At 30.1% G+C, this 15,798-nt stretch overlaps 1 protein-coding gene across 1 annotated transcript in view; it reads left to right on the top strand.

Annotated features, from left to right (window-relative positions):
* LOC139487411 (neuronal acetylcholine receptor subunit alpha-2-like) overlaps window positions 1-15,450 on the top strand; it is a 90,794-nt gene extending 75,344 nt beyond the window's left edge. Inside the window, exons 4-7 of the mRNA XM_071272164.1 lie at window positions 1,865-2,322; window positions 3,373-3,459; window positions 9,034-9,152; window positions 13,500-15,450. Of these exons, the coding sequence (XP_071128265.1) occupies window positions 1,865-2,322; window positions 3,373-3,459; window positions 9,034-9,152; window positions 13,500-13,946 (1,111 nt within the window). The 3' untranslated portion in view covers window positions 13,947-15,450. The remainder of the gene's footprint in view (window positions 1-1,864; window positions 2,323-3,372; window positions 3,460-9,033; window positions 9,153-13,499) is intronic.
* Window positions 15,451-15,798: the final 348 nt, after the last annotated feature.

The raw sequence follows: 15,798 nt of genomic DNA, 5'->3' as shown, positions 1-15,798 counted from the left end.
AATATGGCTAATGATATCTATACCTGGAATAAGAAAATCCTGAGATTTAAAAAAAAATTCAAAGTTTTATAAACAGGAAATTTATAAAAATGACCACATGATTAATATTCATGTCAACACCGAAATGTTGACTACTGGGATGGTGATACCGTCGGGTACGAAACGTCCACCAGCAGTGTCATCGACCCAGTGGTTTAATAGTTATCAAAAGTACCAGGATTACAATTAAGTACGCCAGACGCGCGTTTCGTCTACATAAGACTCATCAGTGACGCTCAAATCGAAATATTTATTAAGCCAAACAAGTACAAAGTTGAAGAGCATTAAGGATCCAAAATTCCAAAAATTTGTACCAAATATGGCTAAGGATAACTTTGCCTGGAATAAGAAAATAGAAAGACATGGATAATCAAAGGGTCGTTCTATATTCCTTTGCAATTTCAATATGAACAGAGACGAATAACTGCATCTGTCCTACTTCATTGGTTACCTTCCGAACGATGCTATACTGCTGGGTCTTCCAAGTGATCAACAAAACCCCTTGCTCAATTATAAAGATCAATCGTATAAGCAAACCAATCATGGCCTCAAAGTTAATGTGAATCTACCTATTGTAAGAGGGGCGTGAATTAGATGGGGGTACTAAAAATACCATAGATCTGTAAGATAACACTAAATCTTAGACTCTTTTATTTTACAATAGTATCAAACATTTCGTTTCATAAAAAGAAAAACCAATGTTTTTCAAGTATCTGGCATAAGGGGAGGATAAGTTGTACTTTATGATTCGTTACCTTTTGAGGACGTGTTATTAAAAGGCATTCGGAATTCCCAATAGAACGCACTGTGTTCCTTTTCATGTCGACCGGTTTCTATTAATGAGCCTGACTTCCAGCAGCATATGGAATATATCTTTACCAATTATAACGAAATAATGCTGCTTGTATTTTGTATAACGATACACTTGATCGAGAGTTGCTCCTCACATGCAAACTATTTATGCAATAGTACCATTGGAGAATTTGAAACAATCTCATCGTAAATTATACAGATGTCATCACGAGTTGGATGACAATAATGGAATATGAGGGAGTTTCCGTTTAGAATTTTCCTCGGAGTTCAGTATTTTTGTAATTTTACTTTTTATCACAGACGACAATGGATAGGTTTCAGTTGTCATGGCTACAATATCGCCCCTACCACATTAGACTTATCATCTGGTTTGTAATCATTTGAGCAACACAACGGGTGCCACATATAGAGCCGCATTTGTTACCCTTCTAGAGTACCTGAGACCTCTCCAATTGTTGCTCATTCTTTTGTTTTCTATGTTATGATTTCGTACTGTATGTTTGATTTACTTAATTAGCTATGGTGTTTTCGACTTTTAGACCTATGCATTTAAAAAGTTTATTTTGTGACTTTCTTTTTGATATGAAACTTGGTTTGACATGTTTAATAACTTGAAATAAAAAGTTTGACGACACATACATTTGATGTAAATAGACGTATATTACATACAGTAAGGCAACAACTGAAACGTATCTTGATTCATTGATAGGTAAACTTTATGTGAAGATTAAAATGTTCGCCTTCTTATTTGCATCTCTGTTTAAGCAATAATACAAATGTTTCATTTTGTTCGTATGTTTCAAATTTATGAAATGATAATTTTTTATAACACCAAATGGCGGAACTCACTGTAGCAAAAGGCACACAACATAAACGTTATTCCAGAGGCAAAATAATTTACTTTGAAAACCCAAATTAGATACAACGACCTTCATAAATGATTTAATGTTTGTTCAAACTTGAGCCAACACTGGCAACTGGTCAAGCTTTATTTTCCTTTCTATATTTGCAGTGCAGATCCTCGGCTAGAAGAAAAAAGAGATGTATTGGTACTTGTTGAACCAAACGGACATATATTTTGGATGCCGCAAGCTATTTTAAGGAGTTCCTGTAGTTTTGATACAACGTACTTTCCATTCGATGAACAGTACTGTCATTTAAAATTTGGATCATGGACTTACGATGGCACCAAATTAGATTTGTTTTTCTTTCAGAATTTAACTCAGTTTTCCTTGTCGGATTATATAGCTTCAACCGAATGGACTATAATAGAAAACGTTGCTAAGAAATTTGAGAAATTTTACGACTGTTGTCCTAATACTCCATTTCCAGATTTAAAATTCTACTTACGAATGAAACGAAATGTTGCTTTTTACAGCTTTATACTGATACTTCCATGTTCACTGCTGTCTCTTTTGACATTAGTCATATTCTGGGTACCACCAGAGTCTCCTGCAAAACTTGTCCTTGGTATGTATCTAATAATACCTGCTCTTAATTGGTACTTACTTCATGATAACACACGACAAACAGTTGTATACATAACTTGACGGTATAATGAATATCATTGAAATGTTTATTAATAGAACCCAAAATTTTCTAACTGCATTTTAAAGTTTTTTTAAAACCTAATAGTGTTTATTTCATAAACAGTATCAGTTTTTTTTGTGCATATTTACTTGCATAAAAGTTAAAAAAAAAATGTAATTTTTATGTTTTTATTTAAATTTTTATCATAATTAAAAATATCCTACCACTATGCTATAGATTGAGCCAATTTATAGACAATTGTGAGCAAAGTATAACATACGCTATTCATGTAACTTTCTTAAACAACACATGTTTTACTGATGACCCTGTCTTAATGTAACTTGGAGTACAACTAATTGTTTGAAGATTTACTTTTAAATATAGACATGCGTATACCAATGTCGTGTGCTTTAAGTAAATGCATGTTTTTTTCATTTGGAAATAATTTTTTTACATATCATTTGTTTTACAATTAAATATTAAGCTTTCATATGATCTGTTCATATGTACATGGCGTTTTATATATATATTTTAACTTCAAGAAATTTAAATAAACAACCTGATATTTTTCTTCACACGTGTAAGATTTTTATGAATTGCAATGATCATGACTAATCGTGTGTTTGCAATACTTAATACTTAATTGAAGCGACCAATTTAGTCTTTTATGTGCCTAAAGCGGGATTTTTATTTGAAAACGTACCTTACAGGATACGCATTATAAACATCATTTATTCTTTTACTATTATGTAGACAATGCTACCTTACATAGTAACGCTAGTAAATTGCTTGACTTTTTAAGGTTTCAAATTTGGAAAACACGTCTTATATAATCTACTCACAATACGTACCACAATTGTTATACATAATATACAGTGCTATATATGATATCAGTTTATATAATTTTACTGAACGATTCAAATTAGATATTTCATAAGTTAGTAGCAGTTTACTGATTTGTTAAAGTGACTTAATATTTTTGTTTTTCAGGAATGAATATATTTGTTGCTTTTTTTGTTTTACTATTGTTATTAGCAGAATCTACACCAAAAGCAGCAGATTCGGTGCCATTAATAGGTAAGTCAGTTACACATCAATAATAGGTAAGTCAGTTACACATCATTAATAGGTAAGTCAGTTACACATCATTAATAGGTAAGTCAGTTACACATCATTAATAGGTAAGTCAGTTACACATCATTAATAGATAAGTCAGTTACACACCATTTGACTAATTAGAATATGATTCACATCTGCAGGCACACAGGCATACATTCTTTGTTGGGAACGAATCACCTATATGATAATATATAAATTACTTATGGGTGAAAGGGTGATAGAGCAGATTGTTACCCCGACAAAATACTGTGAACTGAGTAAAAGCCAAGATTGACAATGCCTTAAGGAGGGATAACAATCTGATATATCATTCTCTCAGATTTTTGTTATACTTAATATTACATTATTACTGTCTATTAAATTTCAAATTGAAAGTAATAAACTAAGTCGTCTTGCGCATACCAACCATCTATATTTGATAAAGCGCAAACCTTATCAAGCTTCTCCATGATGGGTAAAAGTAGTTGTCAAATAATTTAGTAAATTTTCTCCCTCGTCCTGACCAATCAAAATCTTGCTTGTTAATATGAAGTTTAACAATGAGTAATATTTTACAAAAAATAAGTCATTTGCAAAGTCACATATTCAAGTAATCGTCCATCACGTAAAAAAGATACAAAAAACCCCATTTTTTATCTGGATTCTCCTCCAAATGTGTAAAGGGATACATTGTGTTGTTAAATGTCAACGCGAATTATGTGAACTTCATTCGATTATGCAATAGTATGAAATTTGGAACATCGTAAAACAAATCGGTAAATACCAAAAGATGTTCACCGAACAATAACGTGACACAGTTGAAAATCAAAAAAAAAAAACTGTATTCAGAAAAAAAAATTAGATATATAAAATAAGTTCATATGGGATATAATTTACAATATCTACGAAAACAAATAAATGCAAAAACATTTGTTTAATGAAATCTTATCTACAAATTTTTATAGAGTAAACACATATACAATATTTGTAATATAAGTTCAATATACAATATTTGTAATATAAGTTCAATATACAATATTTGTAATATAAGTTCAATATACAATATTTGTAATATAAGTTCAATATACCATATGAATCCTTGACGAACTTAAATAAATAAAGCCAGCACTTTCATTTATTCCGAATCGTTTAGAGCATTTGTAAGATTTTTTGTTTTTAATATTTATTTTTACTTTTACATTTAGCCATAAACAGAAGTATATATATGTTTTTTCTATGGTCGGGTTGTTGTCTCTTTGACATATTCCCCATTTCCATTCCCAATTTTAAATATAAAGGCAACAGTGTTTACAATATTTCATCCTTGTTGTCGCTTTCACTACTAATGAGATTTTTTAAATTGTCTATAGTAGTAATGGTCTTAGAAGAGTTATTTCCTTTGTGATTAATATCTTTAAGGAAACTAGAGTCTTTGATTTATCAGTGACAGATTTTATGTATTGAATGATATAGCTTTAATCTTTGTCAATCAAAGCAGAGCTAAATATTATTAAAAGTGCCCGTCTATATCCCTAGACGACAATTCTTTGTTTTACGCTAACATATTTGATTAAGATATTATCTCCAAAGTCTATTTCGGCAAGATATTAAACTATCATTTCCACCGGTTGCTTTTTAATTCCGCTTATGTGAAATGTGTCTGATCAAATAAAGCAATCTGATAAATGGAATAGAGTGAAAGGAACTCCATGTAATGGAGGTGGATGACACGGTCTTATATTATTACCTTACTCTGATAGATGGAATATAGTTAAAGCAACTCCATGTAATGGGGAAGTGGATGACACGATCTAATATAATTACCTTACATGTATTCTAGAAAAATAGATGATTATAAAAGTTGTTTCTCCTACATTGTATATAGTTTCTGTTGATTGTCCTTGTCCTGTTTAGAAGATAAGAGATACTAAATATAAGTGCTTTATACATATACCAAAATCAAATTATACAGCATGACATGACAGATATATTTATAAACGACAAATATTAGAACAAAAAATAATTGTTATATTTAAAATACAGCGAAACATTAATACTGATGAATAAATATCTCTATTGGTAATCAAAAGCCCAGTATTGTTACTCATACTATCATCTTCTTTCATATCAGAGCGTCGTAAATTTTGTTTATATCATCTTAATTAATATATTTATATATATATGCAATAGGTCTTAACAATTTATTTTAAATGAGTTTGTGCAACAAAATATTTGTATTTATTAATACTTCACGTTAAAATGATAGATTTTGATAAGCTAATACGAGGGTGACAATTTACGCTATCACGTAATCAATGACAAAGCTTAAGTACTACGTTTAAGCGCAGAACTTTCTGGTCGAATGTCAAAATAAAAAACAAAACATCTTTCTTTATTTCTGTTGATATTTCAATTATATTTAACTGTGTTATGTACGCGATAACAAAGGAACATGCTTTGAATTTAAAATTCAACTGTAAAAGACAATAACGAAAGGACATTCAGTATAATAAATTAAATGTCACATAACAGAGAGGGTGATAGATCAGGTATTGGTACCCCTCGAAAAAGCATTGTCAACCTTGACTTCGCCTCGGTTGACAATGTTGTCTTGGGGTAATAATCTGCTTTATCACCCGCTCAGCTATTTGCTATTTATATAATATATTTGCATATACATAACAGCAACAAAAGTAAGACATTTTTTGGTTCAAAATATAAAAAGATTGTCCGTAAAAATCAATAAGGTTTACTGGTATCACATATACATAGTTTCAACCAGTTGTGAATTTCGAAATTATCAAGAAGCTAAGTATCAACCCCAGGCAAAATTGACCTTAGATAAATCAAACTATTCCTTTAATTTCCATTTTGGTCACATTACTGTTCATGTTTCCATTATTTTATACAATATTCGCTTTGTCAAAAGCTCCTACAGATCGCCATTTCACACGAAAGAAGCGTATACTGTGTATTATTTTACTGTACAATTGCATTTTTAGAAAGATTCAACGTCCTTTCATAAACTCTTCCATATGCGTAGGATGGATGAGTTGTTGTGAAAAGGGTATTCATTCATTTATAAGTAAACAATTCCAGATCGTTTCTTATATATTGTATATGTAGGACTCTAAAGTCCGATGGGGACGCTAGAGTACAATGGTCAGGCTAAATTGCGATGGTATGCGCTAAAGTGCGATGCCTCCATACGCTAAAGTCCGATGGTCCCCGAAAGTATAGACGTCAAACACATAGTTGGATTATGACGTTAACCGTCGTTTATATGAAAAAAGTTAAATCACAAAACTACTGAACTCAGAGGAAACATCTAATAGGAAAGTCCATAACCACATGGCAAAATCAAATGACAAAACACATCAAAAACGAATGGACAAGAACTCTCATATTCCTGACTTGGTACAGGTATTTTCAAATGTAGAAAATGGTGGATTAAACCTGGTTTTATAGCGCTTAACCTCTCCTTTTGATGACAGTCTCGTCAAATTCCGTTATACTTACAATGACAACATTCTGTTATATTGACAATGACAATATATACAACATGCCGGAAGGCAAATAACAAATATTTGACTATTATATAAAAACTATTCAACCAAATGTCAAAGACTTGATTAATTTAAACCTAATCGTACTGTGTCGGCTAAAACAAAAGTGTTCTATTTAGGTAGCTGGAAGAAGAACTTGTATTCAGCAGTCGATCGTTTTACTATAGGCACCAGCTGTTATAAATACAAGTAGTAATCGCATAGATAATTCATACTAGAACACACCCGTGATATCGCGGGTCCATGACTGAATTAAAGTATATAACTATGTGTATGCCTTATTTTAGTATTGGTATTGTCATCTGATAGAGTCGTCTGCTTTCAAAATCTTACTGTTTGAACCCGTCGACCTGGAACCTATCAATTATTGGTAATATTAATAATTTGGAAAACAAAAGGGCCTGGAATGGAGTATTTTTTACTCAACAGTATACAGCAAAATTATAAATCCACCGTTTGGAGGTGCGCCTGGTCCATGACTGAATTAAAGTATATAACTATGCGTATGCCTTATTTTAGTATTGGTATTGTCATCTGATAAAGTCATGCCGATTATAAAATGCACAATTTTCATCATTTTCTTTCAAAATCTTATTGTTTGAACCCGTCGACCTGGAACCTATCAATCATTGGTAATATTAATAATTTGGAAAACAAAAGGGCCTGGAATGGAGTATTTTTTACTCAACCGTATACAGCAAAATTCTAAATACACCGTTTGGTGGTGCGCCTGTCAGATGCGGAACGTACAGATAAGGTAATAGGTAACAGGTGAATATACTATTGGTATCGGTGTCGGACTCGATCCGGAACTTCTTAATTATTGGCAATATTAATTACGTGGAAAACAAATAGGCCTGGAGTGGTGTAATTTTTATAATCAACACCATTGTACTATATTAATTATATATAAAAGTGAATTCTTTGATTCATCGTTTTTACGTGATGACGGTTGACAAATTGGACCTCGTAATTTTAGTATTATAGATAGTTTTTTCACTGACCGCACTCTTCTTAACTTAATTTGGGAAAAATTGATTGACCAATTAGGATATGTATAAATTCGATGTCAATTAAACAAAACTTGCAGCAACCCCCCCCCCCATCCCCCCCCCCCCCCCCCCCCACCGTAACTATTTGAGTTAAGTTATTAATCTTTCATTGATTTTTTTTTATACATGTCGTTCCTTAAGAATACTGTTTAATTATAATGTCTAACATATAGGGTATATCTTAGCTTATAATACTAGATTTTGCAAAAGTACTAAAAATTTACATGGTATGTTCTCGAACGATTTTTAAAGCCTTCAAACCTTACCCTATTGGTTCATCGCACTTTAGCGTGACATACCATCGTACTCTAGAAAACAAACAACCATCGCACTATAGCGTGAGACACCATCGTACTTTAGCGTAGACCCTCGCACTTTAATATGACCATCGCACTTTCGAGTACTATCGCACTTTAGAGTCTTACATTATATTATATTTTTTTGAGTCCTTAGACACCTACTTTTGCTTGAGTATGGAACTGTGTCTACTATGTTATCAATCGTTTCACACAGTATTACATAATGTATATAGTATATTTTAAGGCACTTTTGCTTGAGTATGATACTTATTACTGTGTCTACTGTGTTATACCAATCGTTTCACACAGTATTATATAATGTATATATTACATTTTTAGGCACTTACTTTTGCTTGAGTATGATACTTATTACTGTGTCTACTGTGTTATATCAATCGTTTCACACAGTATTATATAATGTATATTTTATATTTTTAGGTACCTACTTTTGCTTGAGTATGATACTAATTACTGTGTCTACTGTGTTATACCAATCGTTTCACACAGTATTATATAATGTATATTTTATATTTTTAGGTACCTACTTTTGCTTGAGTATGATACTAATTACTGTGTCTACTGTGTTATATCAATCGTTTCACACAGTATTATATAATGTATATTTTATATTTTTAGGTACCTACTTTTGCTTGAGTATGATACTAATTACTGTGTCTACTGTGTTATCAACTATTGTGGCGAATATGTTTTTTCGAGGAGTTCGGATCAATCGTGCACCATTATGGCTAAGAAAGGTAATATATTTGATTAGTTTTTTTGAAAACAAAACTATTCCAGAAATATTTGGAAAAAAGACGACAAAAACTAGTTTAATAGGTTACCCTTAGTTTTTGGTAGGGTTCGTGTTGTTTATTCTTTAGTTTTCTATGTTGTGCCATGTGTACTATTGTTTGTCTGTTTGTCTTTTTCATTTTTAGCCATGGCGTTGTCATTTTGTTTTAGATTTATGAGTTTGACTGTCCCTTTGGTATCTTTCGTCCCTCTTTTAATACACCCTAGGTATTTACCACTAGTTAAACAGGTTAATACACCCTAGGTATTTACCACTTTATAGTTACAAAGTAAGAACAATACACTTATTTTCGCTGTTAATTTTTATGCCATCTATTTAGATATCTATATTCTTGGTCTTCAAATTTAAGACAACTAGAATTATAGAACTTTGTTTAGTTCTAAACGTCTAAGTTAAATCCTAATATACGAAACTGTTCAATGATTCTGATATTATATACTAATAAAATTGATAGGAAGGATAATGATGAATATAATAGTAATAATAGTAATGTTAATAATGTTTACCATCAAATTAAACTATAATAATATTTATATTTGATTGATTATTGATTGATTAACGTTCTGGGCCAATATGACATACGTGTTGGTGGCTACTGGAAACTATATGATGAAAATATGCTCGCAGCAACTGATCAAGATAAAATTCTAAATCTACAATTGAAATATTACAAAAAACTTTATGAGTCAACTAATCCTTGTGATAATGAAGTTAAAACATATATTAATGAAACAAAATTAACAAAATATTTTTTTTTTAAATTAACACTTAAAGATTCAGATAGTAATCAATGTGAAGGGGAAGTAACAGAAATTAAATGCACTGATGCAATTTTTAAAATGAAGCTTGATAAATCCCCAGTTCTTGAATTTTATATATATATTTTTTTCCTAGTTCTTGAAATATTTTATATCACTGTAATTTGTGAAGTTTTAAGCAAATATTTTTTTGAATTTTTAAGCAAATATTTTTTTTATCAATTTTTAAGCAAATATTTTTAACTTATTTTTATTTGTACGGGTTCAATGTCTCCTTTATTTTACCATGCCTATTTATTTAAATTTGATTGTTGATCAGTAAACTTAATAGTATAGTTATTTATGCCATTTATTTTAAATATGTTTGTTTTAGGATCTCATAACATGGGCTTTCATATTTTATTATTAATACTTATATATATCTGTATGAATATGTGGTAAAGCGCTTAGGGTAATTTTTGATATTATATAATGCGCTGTTATAAATTCTGTATAATAATAATAATAATAGGCAATTTTGGACGAGTTTAAAAACTATTTTGGTCAAAGTATTTAATTATAATTATGAAAAAAAAGAAATTACAAACTCACAAAAGAAAGGTGAAATTTCACTAATTTTTAAAAAGAATGATCATCTTTCATTAGATAATTATCGTTCCATAACTTTATTGAATATTGACACTAAACTATTAGCTTATGTGTCAGCTCAGAGACTTAAAAAAGTACTACCACCTATTATTAGTCTAGATCAAACAGGATATGTTAAAAATAGATATATTGGTTTCAACATCAGACAAATTCAAGATATAATAGATTATTCTGAGAAATTTAATATAGAGGTCAATCCTTTTCTTAGATTTTAGTAAAGCTTTTGACTAACTAGAACGGACTTTCATGACAGAAACACTGAAACGGTTTGGATTTAAAAGTAGCTTTATCAGATGAGTGGAAACTATGTATTACGACATTAAGGGATGTATCTTAAATAATGGGTGGGTCTCAGGTCCGTTTAAAATATATCGAGGAATACGACAAGGGTGTACGATTTCAGTAGAATTAATGGCAATAAGACTTAAAAGTAATAAAGATTTTAACGGTATAAAAACAACATTAGATCGAAAATCTTGTAATTTAAAATTTGTCAACTAGCTGACGATACAACACTTTTTCTTTAGTCAAGGAAAGAAATAAGTTTAGCTCTCAGTATAATTGAAACATTTGGAAGTTTTTCAGGGCTTAAGCTTAATAGAGATAAAACGGAAGGGTATGGTTAGGAAGACTAAACAGTTCAAAAGATAAATATAAAAATATAAATTGGACCGACAAACCAATCAAAAGCCTAGAAATATATTTTGGGTATGACAAAAAAGAGTGTCAAACATTTAAAATTGAAAAAGTGTTGGACAAATTAACGAAACTTGTAGAAAGATGGGCAAAAAGAAAGTTAACACTACTTGTAAAAATATTAGTAGTAAAAGCTCTTCTGTTACCAAGTATAAAATACATTGCTACTAACATTATAATTACTAAAGAAAATCTACAATATATAAATAAAATATTATATAAATTCATTTGGAATGGAGGAAAAGATAAAATAAAAAGGTCATTAATAACTAAAAACTTCGAAGAATTGCTAGATAAAAACATGTGGAACAGTACACCAACTTTCTATCAAGAGATCATAAAAACAGGGATAAATGTAAATAATTGTAAAAACATCATGATCAAATCGATAATTATTTAGAAATCAGAAAACAAGTTATATGGGGAAATAAATTCATAAAACTTCAAGGAAAATGTTTGTTCTTTGATAATTGGATTGATAGTAACATACTATATATAAATGACACAATAGATAAAAGAGGAAATATATCAGAAGAAATGATTACTTCAAAATTAAGATATAAAAGGAATTGGATTTCTGAATACTCAAAACTAAAAAAATCTATACCAAAGCAATGGGCAGACAAATTAAAATCAGAAGAATCATTCAAAACAAAAGTCCATATCAACCGAACAAAAACTAAACTTAGAGATTGTAATGATGTTCAAACTATTAATGCTAAAAACATATACAAATTAGTATAAAGTGTGTCAAAAACAGAAATACCAGTAGGAGTTTTGAAATGGGAAAGAGTCTTAAGCAAACGGAGACTAATAAACGAATTTAAAGACTCTATTAAATTTAATTTTGAATATCTTAAAGATAATAAAATAAAAATGTTTAGGTGGAAATTAATGCACTATATTTTGACAAATGAGGTGCTGCTTTTTCAGTGGAAAATTTCACAAAACGATTTGTGTTCATATTGCAATGAAATAGACAATTACAATCATTTTAATCATTACATGTTCATATCATAAAACATTCTGGAAATCAATGAAAGTTTTACTTAAAAAAGTCTTCATAGGCAAACATGCAATAAGTCTTCATTCATTGGTTATAGGATACAAAATTCATGACGATGCATACTATGCGCTAAATCATCTGCTTAGCTTAATGTTCTTTTCAGTCTATAAAACACATTATGTTTCTAATAAAAAATACAAAGCAGACAGACAAATTAAGAATTTCTGAATATGAGGTAGAAAATACTGTATAATTATATAGTATGACCAATATAGAGATCAGCAGTTTATTAACAAAGGTATTGAATATTACGAAGAATAATAATGAAGTCATTTTATAGTTAACTTATGCTACATGTATAGTAAAAAAAACCAGATGCTATCTAGATTATGTGCGATTGTATGTGATATTTTTCCTTTTATAATAAAGGAAAAATATCACATACAATCGCAAGTAATTATTTGTAAGTGCTATGAGTATGTGTGAAAGTTATGGAAAGAAATTAGTTTGTAAAATCTATCATGTGACACTGAACAAGTATGACTGTATGTGCAGAAGTTTGTTTGTACAATAATTATCACTATGAATGTTAATGTGGGTAATCCAGATATATTAGTATATGTAGGTGTGTGTGTATGTGTGTGTGTCTTTGTCAATATATAGATACTTCGACACTTGTACGCTACATTTGTGTACATTGTTAAAACCTTGGCAGGTAAAGGTCACGACACGGTACTTATCTGGGTCAAATCAATAACAAATTTAATAAAGATTGAAAAACATATTTACACTTTAACTTACCTTTTCGCAATAGTATTCCAAGCTTTCAAAACCACATCGAAATTATTAATCCAAATTCTCGAAACACTTCAGAAAATATTGTCCAAACACGAGGAACAGAAAAGTCGTGCTTGACCGCAATTAGTTTCTGATTAGATAATAAAAGAACCCCAAAAGTCATTCCGGATGAAGGATCAATTTCCTTTAAAAAACTTATTGTGTAGATATTTTTTATGAATATATCTGAAAATACTTTTTGTGAAGTAGCAAAGACTATTTGTAACAACTATAATAATAGTTTAATGTGTTAATTAAACCATGTAATTTATTAGTAAATTTTTTTTTAAATATCCTCATCCTCATATTAACTTTATATAACTCAGATGTTTTTCCATTTTAGTTGATGATCGATGTCGTAGCAAGGCTTTTCTGTATTCGCGACAAATTGGTCGAGAATGAGGAACGTAATGATGAAACCGTTCGGAACCTATGGAGTATGAAAATGTCTTCTGACAAAAATAATTGTAATGCTGCTGAAGAAAAAGGTGCCAGAGTACGATTATTAGCAGAGAAAAAGGAAGAATTTTATCGCTCTGATATATATGAAAATGGACAACCGAATGGAGACATTGATTTTTCAATTCCAATGCGTTCAGGATTGGCAGAGGACATACGGGTTATACGAGAAATCTTAGAGAAATACCAAGATCAGAAGAAAAGAAATGAAATAAGAGAAAAACACATCCGAGAATGGAAAGTTATCTGCTGTATAACTGATCGGTTGTTTTTCCTTTTATATTTACTCATTAATATTGTAGGTGTTGTAATTATTTTTTTCCTAGAATGAACCCTTGTATACAATCTATGACGAACCATTGTATACAATCTATGATGAACCATTGTATACAATCTATGACGAACCATTGTATACAATCTATGACGAACCATTGTATACAATCTATGATGAACCATTGTATACAATCTATGATTAACCATTGTATACAATCTATGCAGGATGATACAACGATGACAACAACGAGATTACACAGACAATGCCAGTCGATGTTATTAACACTTTTAAGTTCATGTCTATCTTTGATTTAAATTTATGTTATCAATTAAAAAACTATTTATATTTCGTAGTTTTAATATAGGACTGAAATCAGATGTTTATGTTTCAAAGCTTTGAAATACGTTATTATTATTAGCCCGAATCTAAGTTATTATTAGACCGAATCTAAATTATTATTAGACCGAATCTAAGTTATTATTAGACCGAATCTAGTTATTATTAGACCGAATCTAAGTCTTTGATTAAGAAATAATTCTTTCATGCCATGCTCTATGCTCATTTTAACATGGGTAGGCATTATATTTGTTAATATCTTAATACCGAGCGTTAGCGAGGTATTAAATGTTTACAAATATAATGCCTACCCATGTTAAAATGAGCATAGAGCATGGCATGATAGAATTATTTCGATTCTAATAGGAATATTTTGAACTTTTGTACTTCGAAGCGGACCTATAGACAGTATAGTAGACGCTCGAAATGTCACCATTTGATTTGATGAACAAAAACGTTATAGAAAAATCAACAGTTTATCAATAAAAAAGAAACAGAAACATTTAAACTTACGTTTAGAATGTTTTTATTTGATTTCCTAGCGAGCAACACCAACAAAAATGTCCATTTTGATCTCCGACGTTGTTCAAAATTCATCTGACGTTGCAATTTCAATTGTGACGTCAATCACGTGCAGACCATGTTCTATTCGAATTAGAACATGGCTTTGTACCCAAAACTAAAGAAGAACGTCATATAAGAATACACTATTTGAAATAATCAAAAAGAGAATGTTTCTTTTTGCTTCATTTTCACCTAAAACATAGGATGTCAAACACTTGCATTCGTCGATTTTCTGTTTTGTTAACCATTGCTGTGTTTATGGTTTTTATTTTTATCCATGTATCTGTCAATCAATGTAGGTCCGATTGTTTATCTTAATTATTGGTCTCTTAAGTCAATTCATTACTTGATGAATTTTTAGTTTTTCATATTTCTGTACATTAGTATTTAATTGTGTGTATGATTATAATGAAGAAAAAAATGATTAATTATACAAAATATGAAAGAATCTAAGACAAAATATCTTAAGTAAGAAAAAGGAATGTATGGTGCCATGTTATACACTTAACACGTTTCATTCCAAAATAAAAAAAAAAGTGAAGTCTTGAATTATAATTAATTATTCACATATAAATTTATTTGAATTTATCTGTACTGTATTTTTTATTATATGGATTGTAGGATCGTTTTAAACTTTTAAAATAAATATGAAATAACTTTATATACTTTGGTTCAATTACTTTTCATTACATATCAATACAGATGCAATCAAAAACTTATTAAAAGTATTAGTATGGGTGTCATTCGGTTCATTGAGAGAAATTATCGTGAAAGAATACCTAACGGTAGTCAAGTATTGTGATTGGATGGTGAAAAATATGGTACCGGATCGTAAAAATAATCAGATATAAATTCTACCCAAAAAATTGCTGAATTTTCAAAACGCGGTACAAATTCGAAAAAAAACCCACCCAAATAAGTCTATCAAAATGATTCAACATTCTCAACAAGACTGTGCAATAAGATAAAGAAAATATACAGTACTTTATGAGAAAACATAAAAGGCGCA

Source organism: Mytilus edulis, chromosome 9 (assembly GCF_963676685.1).
Source record: "Mytilus edulis chromosome 9, xbMytEdul2.2, whole genome shotgun sequence".
In the NCBI taxonomy this organism is placed as follows: domain Eukaryota; kingdom Metazoa; phylum Mollusca; class Bivalvia; order Mytilida; family Mytilidae; genus Mytilus; species Mytilus edulis.
Note: the sequence above shows the minus strand (reverse complement) of the source record. Positions and strands in the feature narration are given on the sequence as shown.